Source organism: Pelophylax lessonae (genome assembly GCF_965119305.1).
Source record: "Pelophylax lessonae genome assembly, chromosome: 8".
Classification (NCBI taxonomy): domain Eukaryota; kingdom Metazoa; phylum Chordata; class Amphibia; order Anura; family Ranidae; genus Pelophylax; species Pelophylax lessonae.
This window is the reverse complement of record NC_138775.1, coordinates 271,523,912-271,546,707: the sequence shown is the minus strand read 5'-3', so window position 1 is coordinate 271,546,707 and position 22,796 is coordinate 271,523,912. Positions and strand designations below refer to the sequence as shown.

The 22,796-nt window shown below is 41.5% G+C and overlaps 1 protein-coding gene across 5 annotated transcripts in view; it reads left to right on the top strand.

Annotated features, from left to right (window-relative positions):
- LRRC7 (leucine rich repeat containing 7) overlaps window positions 1-21,435 on the top strand; it is a 597,872-nt gene extending 576,437 nt beyond the window's left edge. For all 5 annotated transcript variants that reach the window (XM_082265612.1, XM_082265611.1, XM_082265609.1 and 2 more), the window contains one exon: window positions 20,795-21,435. In XM_082265612.1, coding sequence (XP_082121738.1) covers window positions 20,795-20,902 — 108 coding nt within the window. In that variant the 3' untranslated portion in view covers window positions 20,903-21,435. The remainder of the gene's footprint in view (window positions 1-20,794) is intronic.
- Window positions 21,436-22,796: the final 1,361 nt, after the last annotated feature.

Genomic DNA, 22,796 nt, shown 5'->3' with positions numbered 1-22,796 from the left:
GGGGAGTGAGTCTGCCCCAAATGGGTCATTATTATGAGGCGGTTCACATAGCCCAAATATTAGACTGGTTCCATAACTCCTCGAGGAAATTATGGGTACAAATTGAGGAATTATTTTTTCTCCTATGTCCCTTTTGTGGATTTTGCCATCCTTATGTTCTCAGGCAAAATCTATATCTTCCGGGACCGCTTACTTAACATTATTTTACTATCTTCCTATATAAGCCCACCAACGCCACTCACAGGCAATCCTAAATTCCCTCCAGGGTTGCAATCAAAACCTCCCCCCCTCTTTTTTGCTACTTTTAAAATCCATTTCTTAATGACAGATGTTATTGATTCAATCGGCCTGAAACCTTTGACACAATTGAATGAGTTTTTTCCCTGTCATTCAAGTAGGCGGCTATTGTATTTCCAACTCCGTAACTTCTATAATTCATTAAAAACTAAGAGGTGATCTTCCACATCCCCTTACCGTTTTTGAATCTTAATGTACACCAGTGGTCCTCAACCCTGGCCTACAGGGCCCACTAACAGGCCAGATTTGCAAGATAACTGAAATACATCACAGGTGATATCATTTGCTGCTCAGTGATTGCAGTACTCTAGTCTGCATCTCCCCAAGGTAATACTTAAAAGCTGGCCTGTTAGTGGGCCCTGAGGACCGGAGTTGAGAACCACTGATGTACACAACCTGACCCACCTACACATGCTGTTTCCCTTCTTTATATTTTTTTCCTAACCGAGATCTTTTCTGACAAACCTTCTTATCTGTGGAATGGGAAAGGGAGCTAGGAGTTATTTTTGAAGAGGAAGAAGTTCGTAAACCCTGCATTTGGACTCATAAATCGTCTGTTGTAAGATTACAGTAAAATACAGGAACAAAAGATTCAGTTCCAAAGGGATTTAGCAAACTGGGAGAGGGACGTTGCGATACCAGAGGGGTAAAATGGAAGGTGTAGATGCAAAAAAAAAATGATTCTTTATTATTCAACACACATAAAAGAACAGTACATTGTACTAGTATTGCATAGTTACATAGTTACATAGTAGGTGAGGTTGAATAAAGACAATAGTCCATCTAGTTCAACCTGTGTAGGTGTGTGTGGCTGTAATCATCTCACATACCCCTGAATGTTCTGATCCTTGAGATGTAAGGCGCGCTCCCGCTCCCGCGTGGTCACGGACCCCCCCGCGCGTGTGACCAGCGGACCCCGTCACTCGGCGATCGGCGGGGGAGAGGGAGAATGTCAGGCAGCTTGTGTAAACAAGCCACCTGTCATTCTCCTCGCTGTAAAGACACTGATCAAACGGATCTAGTATGTAGATCCGTTGATCAGTGTCCTTACAGCTCAAGCCACAGCCAATCACAGTAGAAAGCACGCCCCTAGGGATACACACAGCCCCTCCCTCCCAAATAAAGTTAACCCCTTCACAACCAGTGTATTTTTACAGTAACAGTGCATATGTATAGCACTGATTACTGTAGAAATGTCACTGGTAACCCCAAAAGTGTCACAAATGTCAGTCAAGGGTCCGATCTGTCCGCCCCAATGTCGCAATACCGCAAAAAAAATCGCAGATCGCCGCCATTACGCGTTAAAAAAAAAAACAACAAAAATGACAAAAATCTTACCCTTTGTTAGTAAACGCGATAACTTTTGCGCAAACCAATCAAAATACGCTTTTTGCGATTTTTTTTTACCAAACATATGTAGCATAAAACAAATTGGCCGAAAATTTAAAAAAATTTTGATTTTTACTTTTTTTTTGGGGGGAATTTCATCTAAAAAAATGTGAAAAATATTATTTTTGCAAAACTGACGCTCTTTTTTCGTTTATAGCGCGTGATCAAAAAATCGCACAGGTGATCAAATACCACCAAAAGAAAGCTCTGTTTGTGGGGAAAAAAGGACGTCAAATTCGTTTAGGTACAGCGTCGCACGACCGTGCAATTGTCCGTTAAAGTCACGCAGTGCCGAATCGCAAAATACCCCCTGGTCAGGAAGGGGGTAAAATCTTCCGGGGCTTAAGTGGTTAAGACTCCCAGATCCCTCCACAAGAGTACCTGTCAAAAAATAAAATTTTAATGTACGAAAATATCAGCCAATATCGACCAATACCGATATGCAATGACCAAAATATCGGTATCGGCAATAAAAAAACAATATCGGTTGATCACTAGTTCTTTTTATTAAAACATAATGCAGTTACAATGCAGTTACATAGTTACATAGTAGGTGAGGTTGAATAAAGACAATAGTCCATCCAGTTCAACCTGTGTAGGTGTGTGTGGCTGTAATCATCTCACATACCCCTGAATGTTCTGATCCTTGAGATGCACGTCCAATAGTCTTTTGAAAGCCACCATACTACCCACAGAAACCACCTCTTGTGGTAGAGAATTCCACAATCTTGTAGCCCTAACAGTAAAGAACCCCCCACGTTGCCTGAGGTTAAAACGCTTCTCGTCTAATCGCATTGTATGCCCCCGAGTCCTCATGCAATCCCTTTTTTCTAAGCTGAGATCCCCATTGAGATATTTAAAAATTGCTATCATGTCCCCCCTCAGGTGTGAATGGATGGTACACAGGGGAAAAATCAGACACTCGGGCCTGAACCAGAAGCCACAAGGGACTAAGGCATAGATGGATACTGGGGTCCTAGTAGAAAAAGTAAAATACAGAAACGAGATTATAAAGTCATTACGAGATGGTATCGCTGTCCTTGGATACTATTCAAAATATTTCCAAATACATCAGACCAATGTTGGTGTAGGGGAAACCCCAAAACTCATGGGTTTCATTAACATTTTGACTGTTGAAGCCAGATTGAAAAATATATTTATTTTACAAACATGTAGGTAGAAAGACATGTTTGGAGAGCAATACAGTCACATTACATAGGGCTTGTTACTTCCAGTAGTTGTTTAGCTGTACATGTCTTCAAAGGCCGAGATAGCAATCTGCAAATGAAAAGATGGGAAACTGATGTTCTCATTTTGACCATCCACTTCACTGCCAATATACTTTTTTATTAAAAATATAGTTTATGTATAACTAAAATGGCTGTTCCCTTTTCCCCTTCATTGGCAATGTCTGTTGCATGTGGGTATCATGCAACATATATGGTGGAGTTGCCCAGTTTTGCGCCAATTTTGGGGTAATGTCTTTATAATGCCTTTGCCTCATAGACAGTGCCCGAAACTCCAAAAATAGCACTATTATCTATGTTCCCAGAATCTGTTTCAAAAGTTAAGGGGAATTTTTTTTTCTTCTTAGTGGCTGCCAGGGCGATAATTACGAGATATTGGAAATATCAGCACACTGCATCAATAATAGAATGGATAACCAAAATAAAAAAGCTTATGAGAATGGAGGAAATATTGGCGCAGCTACACAACCAATATTTTAATTTCCAGGACGTATGGCTTCCCTGTATAGGCTTTTATAAAAAGATCAGACTTTGCAACCTTATTACCCTAGAATCCACTTACCTGACCTTAAAACATTTTTTTCTTTATTGGATATCTCATCGTCAAGCCCATGTTGTTTTTCTTTATTTTTCCTTTTTCTGTCCTTATTTTCATTTATTCATGGTATTTATTGTTTCAGTCTCAATGTACACTTGCAACTCTATTTGTATATCTTTTTATAGTAAACTATGCCAAAGATTCATGAGTTTACTTAAAGCACCTATAATCTTTACTACATACTGTATTTCCATGTTGTTAATTGTGTTTCTTTTTGTAAACCTTTACAAATTTCTATGATGAAAAACTTAAATAAAAATATATCATTAAAAAAAAAAAGGTGTTCTATCGGTTGAGGTCAGGACTCTGTGCAAGCCAGTCCAGTTCCTCCACCCCAAACTCACTCTCCAACACTATATTAGTATTGGGCCGCCCTTCCAAATCATTTTGTTTAGGGGGGATTGTGGTGTGGGGTTGTTTTTCAGGAGTTGGGCTTGGCCCCTTAGTTCCTGTGAAGGGAACTCTTAAGGCATCAGCATACCAAGAGATTTTGGACAACTTCATGCTCTCAAATTTGTGGGAACAGTTTGGGGATGGCCCCTTCCTGTTCCAACAAGAATGCGCACCTGTGCAAAAAGCAAGGTCCATAAAGACATGGATGAGTGAGTTTAGGGTGGAGGAACTTGACTGGCCTGCACAGAGTCCTGGCCTAAACCCGATAGAACACCTTTGAGATGATTTAGGGCGGAGACTGCGAGCCAGACCTTCTCGTCCAACAACAGTACCTGACCTCACAAATGTGCTTCTGGAAGAGAAGTCAAACACTCCCATAGACACACTCCTAAACCTTGTGGACAGCCTACTCAGAAGAGTTGAAGCTGTTATAGCTGCAAAGGGTGGACAAACTCAATACTGAACCCTACAGACTAAGACTGGGATGCCATTAAAGTTCATGTGCGTGTAAAGGCAGGCGTCCCAATACTTTTGACAATAGAGTGTACATTGTATTTGTCAGAAAAAAGGAGGGACAGTCAACATGTTTCGGGGGCTATGCAAAGATCCCCCTTCATCGAGGCTTAGTATTATGCAACTGGAATCTGTACAAATGGCGACACCAGTTTAAATTATTTGTGGACTGTGGTTATGAGTTCACTCAGTGAGCTATCTGGCAGCCAGGCAAACTCAGGGGTAAGTACCCATCCAGATTCTAGTTGAACATAAATACTAAGCCCTGATAAAGGGGGGGTTGTGCATAAACCCTAAAATTCTTACTGCTCAGAAACTGCTGTCAAGTTGCGATTTCATGTGGAGAGTTTAACACTAATTATAATAGGGATCTGGGAAGTCACTTTTTCTCCTTCCAAGTTTCATCCTGTGTTGAGCCCCGAAAAACGTTGGCTGTTTTTTTTATGACTTTTTTTACCAACAATTAAAATGACTGTGGACTTTATCCTGTTTTTGTCTGGTGCTCCTCCTCTGTATTTCTATGGTTGGTTGTTACTGCTACTGTTGGGTGCTGGTCAAGGGTGGCTGCCTTACCAGAGCTATTTAGCTTGCTTGAAGTTTCCCTTTATCTGACTAAATTTCTATGTCTTAAAGTTCCAAGTGCCTCTTTGTGTATTTTGTACTGGAGCCCTAAAATATGTTAAGTGTCAACTCTTGAGACCTTTTTGTTGTGACAAACAATTATATCTGATGAATCCTTACCACTTGGTGCTCTAATTCTTTCGCTTCATAAAAGTAATATTAAGGGAAAGGTTCTACCAAGGTTTTACTTAAAAAAGATTGTTTTGTTGCCGTTGGCGTCTCCACTGGAAAGATTTGACATTTCTTGCTGTTTCAACATGACGTTAGAGTAAATTTCCCCAATCGGAAATATCTAAAGCAAAAAAGTGTTTTGATTGGAGTTGGTTTTTAAGCATCATAGTATTTTGAGAAAGAAAATATAAAGGTAGCACTGGGTTATCCCATTGGTGTTACTGTCTAAAGCCTAGTACACATGGGCCAGTGCAATAAAAACTGGCCCACATTCGGCCTATGCTTATGCCAGCCAGTTCGGCAGAAGCAGGCCAAACTGTGGCTTCTGTCCGACAAGCATGCTAGAAAACCAGCAGACAACCAGCCAATGGCTGAGAGTGCTGATCAGAGTGTCCTGGTGGGGGGGAGAGTCCCCCTATCAGAACACAACAGCTCAGTTGGAGAGATCTCTGTACTAAAGTTGGAATCTTTAGTACAGCGGCTCAGACCGGAGCTGTCAGTTTGTTTTTTCCTTCATCCCACTGGGTTGAACGAAAAAAAACTATTAGTGTGTATCAGGTTTAATGGTATAGTAGTGGTGTCTGAATGGGGTATCTGGATTCTGGACTTCTCAAACATCAAAGGAAATCCACAGTTTTCTTGGTTTGTAACTAAATGAACCTGAGACTGAAGGGCCCCACCATGAGTTCATTATTCAGATGCAAATTTATTCTATTAACCGATTGCCGACCGGCGGTCAGCCCCGGCCAGGCAAAGTGACATACCGGTACGTCACTAGCCTGTGAGCCAATAGGGGGCGAGCGCGCGCCGCCGGAGGCTCGCTCCCACCCCCGCTCGTTCGCGGACACCTCCGAGCCAGTGACCGGCAGACCCGATGTCCGCCGGTCACTCGCGATCGTTCGCTGTGAAGGGAGAAAGGCAGGCGGCTAATGTAAACAAAGCCGCCTGTCATTCTTCCCTGTGTAACAGCAGAGATCATACGGTCCTGCTATGTAGGACCATTGATCTCTGCTGTTCCATGTAAAGCCACATCCCTGCATAGTTAGAAACACGCCCCTAGGGACACACTTAACCCCTCCTTCTCCAATAAAGTTAACTCCTTCCCTGTGTCATTTTTACAGTAACAGTGAATATGTATAGCATTTATTATTGTAGTAATGTCACTGGTACCCCCAAAAGTGTCAAAAATGTCAGTCAAGGGTCCGATCTGTCCGCCGCCATGTCGCAGTCCCGCAAAAAAAAAAAAAAGATCGCCGCCATTACTCGTTAAAAAAAAAAAACAACAAAAATGACAAAAATCTTTCCCTTAGTTAGTAAACGCAATAACTTTTGCGCAAACCAATCAAAATACGCTTATTGTGATTTTTTTTTTTACCAAACATATGTAGCAGAAAACAAATTGGCCAAAAATGTTAAAAAAATTTGATCTTTACATTTTTTTGGGGAATTTCATATAAAAAAAATGTGAAAAATATTGTTATTTTTGCAAAATTGTTGCTCTTTTTTTGTTTATAGCACATGATCAAAAAATCGCACAGGTGATCAAATACCACCAAAAGAAAGCTCTGTTTGTGGGAAAAAAAGGACGTCAATTTAATTCGGGTACAGCGTCGCACGACCGCGCAATTGTCCGTTAAAGTCCCGCAGTGCCGAATCGCAAAATAGGACCTGGTCAGGAAGGGGGTAAAATCTTAAGTGGTTAAACAATCAAAGATAAAGATAGAAAGTCTTTATCTCAAAGCCAACGCATTTCAGTGGTCTTCATCAGTGTTTGTCAGCAGCTGGTATGAGCAGGTTCAACTTGGTGAAAATAGTGCTCATGTTTCCCATTTAAGGGCTCATTCACATGGACATAATATATGTTGTGTACATGTTTGTATGCAGCTATATGGGCCTATTCACACAACTGCATCAATGAGATAGAATATTCCTCTTTGTATATAAAAGAAAACAAAACACAGTTGCATCCCGGGCGGTAATTTTGGCCATATTTTACACTCTATGCATGTGAACATTTGTGCTAAGGTTTATGTGTGAGCAATGTTCAAGAACCCTATTGGCCAAACCACTGCTCCAGGCTGACTGGTCAATAACTACGTGTGCATGCGCATGATGAACTCAATTAGTCCTGACTGACCACCTGAGGTCATTCTGCGCATGTGTTGCCATCACTTAATGACTCATTCAGACCGACGCATTGTTGTTATTGACATGTCGGCCAGAAACAGCGGTCAATTAGATCCCTAAATGCTTCAGGCTTTACTTATGTAAACGTTACATGCATACAGCAAAGATGCAGGATCTTTCTGCATATTTTACATACATCTGTGTGAATGACCCCCATTTCCATCCAGTCTTTACTTATTGTTTCCCATTTTCAAGCCCCAATGAAGGGTGCGATTTCTGGCCCACAAAATGCGTTGGAGGTGTGGAGGAGTCTGTTACCTGATCTTATATGGGAACAACTGCATCTGGACGATTAACTAGTGCTCCAGTCTTAGACCCCTTTAAGAATCTTAGTGGCATTCATCCCTCTTAGTGACATTCATCCCCCATCCATCATTGCAAGACGCATATGGCTCTGCAGCACGTTGGCCACAAAAGGTTAATTATTAGTAAATGCAGAATCAGTTTGGCTTTTATGAATCCTTTAAAAACATTTTCATCCCTTGGTTTTAGTTGCCAGGCAACAGCCTTGACTGATAGCATTCCTATTGAAACGTGTCAAGGTTACGCGGAAATAAAGTTTTAAGAGAACATGCGGCGTTACGCCTAAGCTCATTATTTCCCTTTAGAAGCTTCGTCCGTACATGAGTGGCCTATTGTTTGTTACTCAGGTGAACCTTCCTGATTGTACAATGTATTTCCTTTTAAGGACAAACAAAGAGAGAGGCGCCTCTAAGTGTAGACTGTAAGTACTTTAATGCCCAATAGAACAATATCAACTCACATTCACATGGAGTAGGTGTTGATGAGCATAACAGGTGGAAGTACAGTCAGGAGAATCCTCCGGTCAATGCATGGTCATCCACTATCATGGCGGCGCTGTGCAAACCACTCCCCGCTGGTCACTGTAGCGCCAGCTGTTTGGTGGATGGAGATCCAAAGTGGGGCCTGGAGAGCAAAAGGTCTGGTGCCGTGGCTGGATAATGTCACCGGGATGTGACGCGTTTCTTAGTGTGCATGCTGCGAGTAGTCCGGCAGCCGCACTCCTTTTTCATAGCAAGATACAGGGACTAGTCCTATGCTATGTATGGTCATCCGTTATCACAGCAGCACCGTGCGAACCACTCCCTGCTGGTCACTGTAGGGCCGGCTGTACGGTGGATGGAGATCCAAAGCGAGGCTTGGAGAGCAGAAGGTCCGGCGGCGTGGCTGGATGACGTCACCGGGATGCGACACATTTCTGAGCGTGCGTGCTGCGAGTAGTCCGGCAGCCGTGCTTCTTTTTTTCATAGCAAGATACAGGGACTATTCCTGTGCTATATACAGTATCTCACAAAAGTGAGTACACCCCTCACATTTTTGTAAATATTTTATTATATCTTTTCATGTGACAACACTGAAGAAATGACACTTTGCTACAATGTAAAGTAGTGAGTGTACAGCTTGTATAACAGTGTAAAGTTGCTGTCCTCTCAAAATAACTCAACACACAGCCATTAATGTCTAAACCGCTGGCGACAAAAGCGAGTACACCTCTAAGTTAAAATGTCCAAATTGGGCCCAATTAGCCATTTTCACATCCCCGGTGTCATGTAACTTGTTAGTGTTACAAGGTCTCAGGTGTGAATGGGGAGCAGGTGTGTTAAATTTGGTGTTATCACTCTCACTCTCTCATACTGGTCACTAGAAGTTCAACATGGCACCTCATGGCAAAGAACTCTCTGAGGATCTGAAAAAAGAGTTGTTGCTCTACATAAAGATGGACTAGGCCAGGGGTCTTCAAACTATGGTCCTCCAGTTGTTCAGGAACTACAATTCCCATCATGCCTGGTCCTGTCTGTGAATACTAGAGTTTTACAATGTCTCATGGGATGTGTAGTTCTGCAACAGCTGGAGGGCCATAGTTTGAGGATCCCTGGCCTAGGCTATAAGAAGATTGCCAAGCATTGCTAATTACAGAGCTTTAAAGTGATTGTAAAGTCTCGTTTTTTTTTTTTCTTTAAATATAACAATTATGTTATACTTACCTCCTCTGTGCAGTTGGTTTTGCACAGAGCAGCCCGGATCCTCCTCTTCTCGGGTCCCCCATCAACGCTCCTGGCCCCTCTCCCCTGCCGAGTGCCTCTATAGCAAGCAGCTTGCTATGGGGGCACCTGAGCCAAGCTGCAGTTCCGTGTGTCCATTCAGACACGGAGCTGCAGTTTGGCCCCACCCCCCCTCTCTCCTGATTGGCTAACTCATTTTGATTGACAGCAACGGGAGCCAGTGGCGCTGCTGCTGTTTCTCAGCCAATCAGGAGGGAGAGTCCCGGACGGCCGAGGCACTCGTGCACATCGCTGGATAGGAATGGGCTCAGGTAAGAGGGGCTGCCTGCTGCACACAGAAGTCTTTTTATCTTAATGAATAGAATGCATTAAGATAAAAAAACCTTCTGACTTTACAATGACTTTAAGGCCTGCCATACATTATCAAATTTCCTTTTTCAATTTCCTCTAGATTTACCTTTAACTATGTAATGCAATGGCCTGCCTGATTGCATACAAAGTGAAAGTGTTTAGGTTTGACCTTATATTACAGGGGTCTTCAAACTATGGTCCTCCAGTTGTTCAGGAACTACAATTCCCATCATGCCTGGTCCTGTCTGTGAATACTAGTTTTACAATGTCTCATGGGATGTGTAGTTCTGCAACAGCTGGAGGGCCATAGTTTGAGGATCCCTGGCCTAGGCTATAAGAAGATTGCCAAGACCCTGAAACTGAGCTGCAGCACGGTGACCAAAACCATACATCAGTTTAACAGGACAGGTTCCACTCAGAACAGGCCTCGCCATGGCCGACCAAATAATAATAAATAAAAAATAATATGTTTATTAAATATATAATATTCCCCCATAGAGATGCATAGGACCTAACAGCTCTGTCTCTGCACACAGCGCGGAGAACAGCTGTCATCCTCCTGCTCAGCGGGGATCGATTGGTACCTAAAAAGCTCCATAGGCGACACTTTAAAAATTTCTACAGGTTACCAGTTTAGAGTTACAGAGAATATCTAGGGCTAGAATTATTGCTGTCGCTCTAATGATCGCGGCGATACCTCACATGTGTGGTTTGAACACCATTTACATATGTGGGTGGGACTTGCATGTGCATTTGCTTCTGCTCACGAGCTTGGAGGAACGGGCCGCTTTAAATTTGTTTGGTTTTTTTTTGCTTATTTATTTTACCTTTTATTTTGTTATTTTTACACTGTCCCTTTAAAAAACATTTTTGTGATCACTTTTATTCCTAATACAAGGAATTTAAACATCCCTTGTAATAGAAATAAACAGGACAGGTCCTGTGAGCTCTGGGGGTCAAAAAAGATCTCACATCTACATTAAAAGCATCATGAAGAAAACTGGGCCCCTTAAGGCTGTTGGGGAGAAGCAACGTATGACATGGCAGTTTTCCCTGCTACCGATGGCTCCGGTAAGTGGGGAAAACGACCGGGAAGGGGGGGGGGGGGCGACACCTCTCTCGCCGCCCATAAAAGTGCGGTGAATCCGCTGCTGGGACTACTTTTATGTGAAAGAGGACCGCCCGCCCAGTAAAAAAAATACAAGGTTGTGGCAGCTATCAGTATTTGCATAAAGAAAGGGATGTATTCCAGAGATAAGACTATAATCCTTCCACTTTATAAAACTCTGGTCCGACCGCATCTGGAGTATTCTGTCCAGTTCTGGTCGCCAGTCCTCAGGAGGGATGTGTTGGAGCTGGAGAGAGTCCAGAGAAGGGCAACTAAACTGATTAGGGGGTTGGAGGACCTTAACTATGAAGAGCGGCTGCAATCGCTCGATTTATTCTCCCTGGAGAAGAGACGTCTGAGGGGGGACATGATAGCAATTTATAAATATCTTAACAGGGATCTCAGCTTAGAAAAAAAACTGTTCATTCGAAGGAATTGCATGAGGACTCGAGGACATTCAATGCGATTAGAGGAGAAGCGTTTTAACCTCAGGCAACGAGGAGGGTTCTTTACTGTTAGGGCTACAAGATTGTGGAATTGTCTACCACAAGAAGTGGTTTCTGCGGGTAGTATGGTGGCTTTCAAAAGACTATTAGACTTACATCTCAAGGATCAGAACATTCAGGGGTATGAGAGATGATTACGGCCACACACACCTACACAGGTTGAACTGGATGGACTATTGTCTTTATTCAACCTCACCTACTATGTAACTATGTAAGTATTTAACATCAAAGTAGCGATGTAAAACTGTGACGGGCGGTCCGGAAGTGGTTAAAGTCTATGGGCACAAGTCGGATAAAAGTTCCTTGAAGTAGTACAGGAATCTTTTCTAAAATCGGAGGGACTTCAGTACTGCTAATTAAGACAGCTCTCATTGACTACAATGGGATTTTACATGTCACGCAACTTGGGGTCTCACAAGTCGGACTCCAAGTCGCGGCAGTGTGAACCGAGCCTTAGACAACAAGGAATATAATTGAATCCAGCCAGCTACTCGGCAATATCTGTTGAAATATAAATATTTATTTGCTACGTAATATAACAGGCTAACGTGTTTCGGCTGTAACAGCCTTCCTCATATATATTCCTTCCTCCACTGGAGCAGGTTTTCATCAAGGATGTCTCTTTACATTGCTGCATTCATCTTTTCCTCAATCCTGACTAGTCTCCCAGTTCCTGCCGTTAAAAAACATCCCCAAAGCATGATGCTGCCACCATCATGCTTCACTGTAGAGATGGTATTGGCCAGGTAAAGAGCAGTGCCTGGTTTCCTCCAGACATGACGCTTGCCTTTCAGGCCAAAGAGTTCAATCTTTGTTTTATCAGACCAGAGAATATTGTTTCTCATGGTCTGAGAGTCCTTCAGGTGTCTTTTGGCAAACTCCAGGCAGTCTGTCCTGTGCCTTTTCCTGAGGAGTGGCTTCCGTCTGGCCACTTTACCATACAGGCCTGATTGGTGGAGTGCTGCAGAGATGGTTGTTCTTCTGGAAGGTTCTTCTCTCTCCACAGAGAAGCGCTGGAGCTCTGTCAGAGTGACCATCGGGTTCTTAGTCGCCCCCCCTGACTAAGGCCCTTCTCCCTCAATCGCTCAGTTTAGCCAGATAGCCTTCTTTAGGAAGAGTCCTGGTGGTTCCAGACTTCTTCCATTTACGTATGATGGAGGCCACTGTGCTCAGTGGGACCTTCAATGCTGCAGAAATGTTTCTGTACCCTTCCCCAGATCTGTGCCTTGATACAATCCTGTCTCCGAGGTCTACAGACAATTGCTTGGACTTCATGGCTTGTTTTGTGCTTTGACATGCACAGGTAACTGTGGGACCTTATATAGACAGGTGTGTGCCTTTCCAAATCATGTCCAATCAACTGAATTTACCACAGGTGGACGCCAATCAAGTTGTAGAAACATCTCAAGGATGATCAGTGGAAACAAGATGAACCTGAGCTCAATTTTGAGTGTAATGGCAAAGGCTGTGAATACTTATGTACTTTGTACATGAGATTTTTTTGTTTTTTATTTTTAATAAATTTACAAATATTTCAAACAAACTTCTTTCATGTTGTCATTACGGAGTATTGTTTGTAGAATTTTGATGAAAATATTGAATTTAATCAATTTTGGTATAAGACTGTAACATAACAAAATGTGGAAAAAGTGAAGTGCTGTGAATACTTTCCGGATTCACTGTAGAGACTGCCATTGCTGACCTCTCCTGATGTCTGCTGTTGAGCTGATTCAACAGCTTCCATTCTTGGAGTCATTGACCTAGAGCAATTACGAGTTAAGTAAGAACTTCTGAATTGACCTGTATACTTGTTCTGGGTCAGTGACTCAAAGTAAAGCCGAACAGCCAAACAACAAGTATTCCCAGGAGGATGTCAACTTTGACTTCCCTTGTATTTTTTTATCAGTAGGGTAAATACATCCAAAGGATAGGTTCACTTGAACCAATACAGGAGTCACCCATCCAGATATACCAAAACCTTTATAAAAAAAAAAACTATGACACCATCTATGTTATCGCCCTTCCGTTTTAACAGAATTTCCTGCAGTGATGATCAGAGCGATCTTTTTATTCTTCCCGCGTACAAGGAACATCTGACACACCATGTATAGGAATCACAGTACAAAATTTTTCATGTCATTATTGTGACAGTTGGATGTTATAATTTATTTTTGTGCCTGCGATCTGACAGCGACCTCTTACAAGCATTGTGAATGCAAATGTCATATCGGATTTGAATGTCAGGGATGTATATGTATACATGAGATTCATCCAGGGATTATCACACAATTCATCTGTACTGGGGGCATAAAGCCACACCAGTGTCAATCACCTTAAATCATGCAATTGCTGCATTTTTCTTTTTTTCACCCTCTTTCTTGATATCAATACACTATAACACTCACTTATACACCAAATTTGAGGACACCTGACCATCACAACTATATGAGCTTGTTGAACCGTTTCACGGCAAAGGGCCTCAATATGGAGTTGCCCCCTTATTTTGCCTATCACAGCCTCCACTCTTCTGGGAAGGCCTCTCACAATTTTTTTTAGAACGTGTCTACTGGAATTTTTACCCAGTCAGCCAAAAGAGCATTTGTAAGAGGGGTACTGATATTCATCCCAAAGTTATTCAGTAGGTTTGAAGTCAGGGATCTGTGCAAACCACTTTAATTCTTCCACATCAAACCATGTCTATATATGGGCGTCCTTCTGGCCGGTCCGATCCCTTCGAGCATACCTCTCATCCCATCTTGGTTGGCGAGGGGGATGGGGGGATATGCACCCTTTTTTTTTTTTCTTGTTCTCCTTCCCCCTTACCTTTCCTCTTTCGCAATCCTTCTTTCTATCTTTCTTACAGTATCTTTCCTTCTCCGCTTTCACACTTGTAAACTAAAAATAAAACAAAATCTTAGGATGCACACAGGCTCAGGCCTCTACCCACTTGGAAGTCTGTTCCTCTGTATTCCATCACTAGTTGGTTTGCGGGTTTGACTTTGGAGACGACCTTCCCAGGGAAAGTTTGCCTCCCTTACGCGGAGGCCCTGGGAATAGAGCGTTCTCTACACAATTGTAATTTAAAGCAGCGGCTTACCTTTTTATATTTTTCATACTGTACGCTTTTGGTTAACCGCACTTTCGTGTTGTAATGACAAACCTGTTGTTTCATGTATCTGCATATTTGCTTGATGCTTGTTTTGTATTCTTTAAATAAAAAATAAAAAAATAAAAAAACCATGTCTATATAGAGCTGGCTTGGTGTACAGAGGCTTACTCAACAGAAAAAGGTCCTCCCCAAACTGTTGATACAATGTTAGAAGTGCACAGTTGTCTAAAATGTGTTTGTATGTTGTAGTATTAACAGTAGCCTTCACTAGAAACACCTGATTTAGAAGGATCTCCACATACTTTTGGAAATACCATATGTAGATGTGATGGTCAGGCATCCACAAAGTATGTATACGAGCTGTGTCCAGAATACAACGAGAAAGAAGTTCCTACGCTCAAGAAGGGCTCTGTGAAGGGAGAAGCTGGTGGTCACTTGAGGTGGGGTGCCAGGTATACGTTGAAACATTGATCAGTTGCATTCCAGCCCTGTCAGAGTTGAGACAGTCTTTTTTGTGACACCTTGTTCAAGTGCCTCGTATTAAGAAAAATGAAAGCGAGTTTGGAACAGCGGTACGGGATAACATTTTGCCTGAAATTGGGTGAAAGTGCATCACAACCACTTTGGAAATGGTGAGGAAAGCTTATGAAGAAGCTGCGCTATCATCTGCACAAGTGTACCGATGGTACAAGACCTTAAAGGAAGGAGGAGAAGGTGTTGAAAATGTACAACGTTGAGGACGCACCTCTTTGTCAAAAACGGAACAGTGAGGTCTGTTCTCAGCCGTGACCATTGGTTTACTACCAGAACAATTGCAAAGGAAACGTGAATTACCAAGTCAATTGTTCATGAAATGGGGACTCAGGATTTGAAGGGTTTGAAAGGGCGCCACTATGCAGGCTCTGAATGCCACCCCACTTGAAGACTTCCAGGAAAGCTATGAAGGATGGAAAATTCCCTGTGAGCGTTGTGTACACTAACAAGGTGCAAACTTTGAAGTAGGCAATGTTCAATTGTAAAATTTTTCAATAAATTTAATTTTTAAAATATCTTTCTCATTACTTTCCGGACACACCTCGTATATTGGATTGTATGCTTGTTTTTTTCTAGCTACATATGAAAGTGATCATAATGCAAGTTATCTTAATAACATACAAATATATTTTCAAAACCTTGTATGCATTTTCCATTTTAGTTTGTAATTATATTTACTTCATAGAAGAATTCATAGAAGCCTGTTTACCACTACCTTTTGCATACCCCTCAAAATTCTAAGATGGGAAAGAGAGACACCCTTTAGTGCCAAGCATCTAGGCAAAAGATACACGTCTGCTCTGCCCCCAGTTATGCATATTGCCAAGAATTTATATGCAAAACTTTGTATCCATTTCATATTTTAGTTTAGTTATATAATTATATATACTCGATTAAGTCATACAAGCCTGTCTACCACCACCTTTGCCATACTCCCCAAAGTTGAAAGAGGACACCCTTTAGTGGCAAATATCTAGACAAAAGAGACACCCCTGCTGTGCTCCCAGTTATGATATTGCAAAGAATTTAAATGCCAAAAATGAGTGGGTAAATCCATCACTGCTACTTTTCCTTTGTACTATTTAAAAAAAAATAAAAACGTGCAATGTAGACTTTAACCACTTTACCACCGGAGGATTTTGCTGTCTTACGTCCAGGCCACTTTTTGCGATTCGGCACTGTGCGAATCTAACTGACAATTGCGCGGTCATGCAACACTGTACCCAAACGAAATTTACGTCCTTTTTTTCCCACAAACAGAGCTTTCTTTTGGTGGTATTTGATCACCTGTGCGATTTTTACTTTTTGCGCTATAAACAAAAAAAGAGCGAAAATTTTGAAAAAATAACAATATTTTTCACATTTTGTTATATGAAATTCCCCAAAAAAATGTAAAAATCTAAATTTTTTATCATTTTTGGCCAATTTGTTTTCTGCTACATATTTTTGGTTAAAAAAATCGCAATAAGCGTATTTTGATTGGTTTGCGCAAAAGTTATTGCGTTTACTAACTAAGGGAAAGATTTCTGTCATTTTTGGTGTTTTTTTTTTTTAACGAGTAATGGCGGCGATCTGCGTTTTTTTTGCGGGACTGCGACATTGCGGCGGACAGATCGGGCCCCTGACTGACATTTTTGACACTTTTGGGGGTACCAGTGACATTACTGCAGTAATCAGTGCTATAAATATGCACTGTTACTGTAAAAATGACACTGGCAGGGAAGGGGTTAATTTTATTGGAGAGAGAGGGGTTAATGTATGCCTGGTGCTTACTGACATGTGTGGGGGGAGGTGACTGAGTGACACAGGGACAGATTGCAGGTTCAGCTATGCTGATCCCTGCAATCTGACCCTGCCTGTCACTTAGGAGATCTGCCCGCTTTGTTTACACAAGCGGGCGGATCTCCACACTCGATTCCCCGACGATCGGGGAAGAGCGGCAGTGATTACCGCCGCTCCTCCCCTGGCCGACTCCCGCTGTGACTGAAAACATTGGGAGCGAGCCTCCGGCGGCACGTAGGTCTACGTCGCTGGACGATAACGAGCCACATTGCTGCAGTAGCAGCAATGTGAGCGGTCGTTATGTGGTTAATGAAAAGTTTGGTGCAGTATAACACATAAAAAATATATTTAAAAATGCCTTTCTTTTTTTGTTTTGGATAAAGATATGAGAGGTTAGTATGCTGGTTTTTACTGTCGTCTGGAATAGAGGGGAAATCTTTAGATGGGACAAGTAAGTTTCAGTCATAACCTCTTAAGATGGGATTTCCCCTCACTTTGATGGGCTTAGCTCCTACTTCCTATAGTGTCCCTGGGGCAGGAAGTAAATGGAAAATCCCAAATTGGACACAAAGCAAAAAAAAGTATTATTATCAAAATAAGTAAAAGCCAACTATAGGGGTGGCTTTGGATACTGTACGTGTGATGATGTAACCTAATGCAGATTATAAGGATATTAGGATTTACCAGTTAGATTTCAGTGATTATTTAAATTCTCATGATTAGGTGAATCCTAGTATCTTTGTAGGCAAGCCCGTTCTAGGTGGTATATGCTGCGCTAGTTGACCCACTGCTATCACTGGGGTCTTCAGAAGTTCTCAATGCTAAAGTTCCTTACTCTGTTATTGCCCCATTTTGGTGTGCTTTTAGCTTATTCAGCTGCATTTTCCACAATATAACATAGATAAAAATAAAAGAGGTAAAGTGGGACTCCTTGTAATTGAAAGTATGTAAACCTGGGAACTCAAGCAGAGAGATAATGCATCTGAAGTCACGCATATAGGCTAATATAGGCTAAAATCTTTTTTAAGGCTTTACATGAAGTTGAAAAGAGTTCGATCCAATACCAGGTTTTCGTTGTCTGTATCCTCATCAAGAAAATATCCCTTAGACATAAACAGATTCAGCAATGATTAAATAACAGGCATGCAGAGAGATTCATTGTCTTCTATTCTTACATTTTAACCCCTAACCACCCATTTAACAGTTTTTAATGTCCCCATCATGTGATAGGGAGCCCATCCTACCACCTCCTGTATGTCAAAGTGCAGTTCACGGTGCTGGAGTGCACAATTGAACAAGCACAGCATAGACACATATATAAGGTAGCATGAAATAAAACCCACCCCCATGCTGCCACATATATGCATACAGCCAGTGACCAGTGGGTAAAGTGTATGCAAAGCCAAGTTTTGAGTAAAGGATTTGAACATCTGTTAGTTTTCTTTTTCCATCTGGAAGCCGTTTGAAAGACTTACTCTCCCTTTCTGTCCCAGCGACCCAACAGAAAGTAAGAGGAAATCTCTCCAAATGATAGGGAAATACACTATATTGTCAAAGTTATTTTGAGGCCTGCCTTTACACGTACATGAACTTTAATGGCACCCCAGTTTTAGTCCGTAGGGTTTATTATTGAGTTGGCCCACCCTTTGCAGCTATAACAGCTTCAACTCTTCTGGGAAGGCTGTCCACAAGGTTTAGGAGTGTGTCTATGGAAATGTTTTACCATTCTTCCAGAAACGCATTTGTGAGGTCAGGCACTGATGCGGGCGAGAAGGCCTGACTCGTAGTCTCTGTTTTAATTAATTCTAAAGGCGTCCTGCGCTTAAGGTCAGAATTCTGTGCAGGCCAGGCAAGATCCTCCACCCCAAGCTCGCTCATCCATGTCTTTATGGACCTTACTTTGTGCACTGGTCCGAATCATTTGGTGGAGGGGGGATTATGGTGTGGGGTTGTTTCTCAGGGGTTGGGCTTGGCCCCTCAGTTCCAGTGAAAGGAACTCTTAAAATGTCAGCATACCAAGACATTTTGGACAAGAAATGGAACAAGTGGCGCAAGCTGTTAGCACTACATAAAACGGTAGTCCATATAATAGCACATGGAGGCTATGATAAAGTCTTAAGGTGAGATGAGGAAACAGTCTGAATGCTCAGGGCCAGCCTGTTAGGGAGCGGAAGCGATCTTCAAACATGCAACAAACAAAAGAGAAAACAGGCGCCTCTGAGTTAAGACTGCAATTTAATATGGCAAACAAATAGTAAAAACTTACATCAAGGTAAGTATAGGCAGACAAGATGGGTCCTTCCGGTGTCCGTGTGGAGGCTGGTACTTCTCTCTCCCCTTTTACCATCCGACTTTGAAAAAGGAGGGCGCGCTGGTATCCCAGCACAGTGCGCATGCTCGGAAATGCGTCAGTCATTACGCCGGAAGTTCCTGTGGATGAGCATCACGGGCCACCCTGCGGTCCAAGCCTCCATCTCACTGCAGTTTCACCCTGCAGTCCAAGCCTCCATCTCACTGCTGTGACACCCCCCACTTCCTGCCGGACAGGAAGAGGAAGAGAGCAGATGAACACAGACTTACAGTGGTGACTCTAAGCCCCCAGCCTCCACACGGACACCGGAAGGACCCATCTTGTCTGCCTATACTTACCTTGATGTAAGTTTTTGGAGTGGAGGAACTTAACTGGTCTGCAGAGTGCTGACCTCAACCCGATAGAACACCTCTGAGATTAATTAGAGCAGAGACTTCTCGTCTAACATCAGTGCCTGACCTCACAAATGTGCTTCTGGAAGAATGGTCAGACATTCCCATAGACACACTAAACCTTGTGGACAGCCTTCCCAGAAGAGTTGAGGCTGTTATAGCTGCAAAGGGTGGGCCAACTCAATATTGAACCCTACAGACTAAAACTGGAATGCCATTAGAGTTCATGTGCATGTAAAAGCGAGCGTCCCAGTACTTATGACAATATAGTGTATGTTGTTATCCAAAACAGGTGTCTCTGTTTGAAGCTTTTCACTCTGTGACAATTGTAAAAAAATTTGGATTCCTCGTACAGTAACTGTTTGTGGTCTGAAAGTGGTCACCAGGAAAAACAGAAAGGGTAAATATCTCCAGCGGGGACAAAGACAGCAATACAGAACCCACTAGTGCCTATCCAAAAATATGTCTGTGAAGGTTCTCATTCATCACGGTCATGGTATAGCAAGTAGTAGTCAGTTGCATTCAGCTGGACTTGTCGTAGTAGTTATTTGCATTCAGCTAAACTTGTTTTGTAATGTTAAAAACGTTTCATAGTTTATCCAAGCCACTTCTTTATTTCTACATTAGAACTGAAAAGGGTGGCTTGGATAAGCTATTAAACCTCTTCAACATTACAAAACAAGTTTAGCTGAATGCAAATAACTACTACTTGTTAGGGAAAGCATCTTTAGACCACAAGCTGGTTACAAGGAAGATTTATTTCTCATATATGAAGAGACAAGTACAGGAGATTTTGAGATATTCACCCACCGGTTCTAGCTGCCTGTGACACGTGGTATAGACACAGTAGCTAGCCTAGTTGGCTTCTTATCTGAGACTTGTCTAACTTCTTAAACTAGCTGGCACATATATATACAGTTAAATGTTCTGACTTCACCCTTCCCCCAGGACAATGAGGAATGTCTGTTTTTATTGCCATTTCCTTAAAGGGGAATAAGCTTCATCTTACAAACTCTGGAATCTAGACATTACCATATATAGTATAGGGCATTTAAAACCAGTTAGATTGTATTCAAGCAGAACAAAATGGAGTCAGTCAGCCTTATACATAAATGATTATAAAGGCATTCTTAATTTCTCTAACACTACTAGATATCCAAAAGAAAAAAAAAAAAAGTTTGGGCTTTACAAACACTTTACTGAAAGAAACGTTACACTTTGTAAAACGTCTTCTAACCATTCTCTTTTCTTTGTATTTCAGGCCAACAGACACAGTTTTGTAAATATGGAGCACGAAAAGGCCGTTGCGCTCTTGAAGAGTTTTCAGACAACAGTAGACCTTGTAATTCAACGTGAGCTTGCTGTCTAAATATTTTTTATAAACAGTGACGATATCCGTTAGACAGGTCCTCTTTTTTTTTTTCTCTTTTCTTTGTTTTTGCCAATTGCTGGATCAATGGCAAAGAGCAGTGCCAAATGTAGATGCTATGTTATAATTGATGGACAGACGATATACGTATGAAAAAAAACAAAAACAAAAAAAAAACAAAAAACTTTTACTTGGATAACAATGTATTAGTTTTAATTATTTAGCCTGAGGCTTGGGCTGAACAGTGGTGCAGTTTTATAAAAAAAAAATGTTTTTCTTCCCAAAGCGGATCTCCTAGTTTTGACAGCGTGAAAGCACACAAGACGCTCTACTGGTACCCGAAAATCACCACCAAGCACTGCCTCAACGTTGTATATGCCTTTTATATAGAACATAAACAACTTAGAAGGAATCGCAAGTCATATTTTGACTTCTATACGAAAAAAAAAAAATAATAATTACAAAATCATATTTTCGTAATGAACAAAGAAATTGATAAGAAAGTTATTTATTAAAAATGTACGCTGAATTAATATTCCCTTTTTTATATATGAAATAGATACTTATGCCTTATGGAAAACACTTTACATGTATAGAATTAATGCCGTTTATTTCATTTGAGAAGAAAAAGGAAGGGTTAATTAGACTGGATGTCATCTAAATATATGTTTAGTATTTTTATAGCGGTGCATCAAGAGATGTGGACAAAGGTTGCTTTTGGCTGAAGCCCTTGGTGGAAAGCCAATCCTATGTGCAAAATAACAGATTCCAGATTTAGCTTCAATCTCTGCAACCTGATTGGCTGTGACAAAACTGATCTGTAGCCAATAGGATGTACAGACACACACACAACAAGGCTGAAAAAAACCTTATTCAGCCTGTTCTACTAGCAATACTGTTGATCCAGAAGACCCAGAAAAGGGTTGCCAATTTGGGGAAAGAGAGGAGTCTATTTTGACCCCATCAGCAGCAATTGTGTAAATTACTTGGACAATCACTCAGCTTTACTACTATTTTAGCTACTATTTATACGCGAGGCTGTCATTTCTAATAACAAAGGCATTCAGTCTATATTTAATTCCATCTCAGCAATGGTCACCAACACATCTTTTCAACAATCCTTACAGTGAAAGATCCATGAAATAATTTTTTGAAATAATTTTGCATCAAGCTCTATCAGATGTTTCCTTTTATATTGTTTTTGCTAATCGCTAACATACTTAGGTGGAACACCAACTAAATTTTAATTTAAATAGAACAGGTTTAATTGATGTGTCCCAACTGTGGAGATTCCCTTTCACTACCTGTGGTATCACGGAAAATGAAGGTAATCTCTCCAAAAGTGACACAGACAACGATAAAAAACAGTTTGAAACCCATCCTCACCCTGGCAAGAGAAAAAGTGTTTTTACTACTAAAATTGTTGTCAGGAGTTCAACTTTTGGAAGCTAACTCCACCCAAGTTTACCATTGAACTTTGGGGAGGCCTAATCTGCAATTGACTTTCTTGTATGTCTTGAACCGGCCTTTCTCAGTCCTTTTAACACAGAGGAACCACTGAAATAGTTTTCAGGTCTCGGGGAGCCCCTACTGAAACTATTAGAGCTCATGGTACATAAGCATGATCATTAGGTTGTAGAGAGTTATAAATAAATGAATGAAGAATGGGGTTTACGTAATAATCATAAATGAAAGAAATAATATTATTAGCCAGAAAAGAAACCAAGAAAGTGAAAATTGTAGTGACCTTTACATTTTGGTTAATGTCGAAGTGGCCTCTTACCCCAGTGTAGAAGGAACCCCTTATATTGGTGGCCAGTGTAAAAATGATCCCTTACATTGGTGGCTGGTGTAGAAGTAACCCCTTACATAGGTGGCCAGTGTAGAAATGACC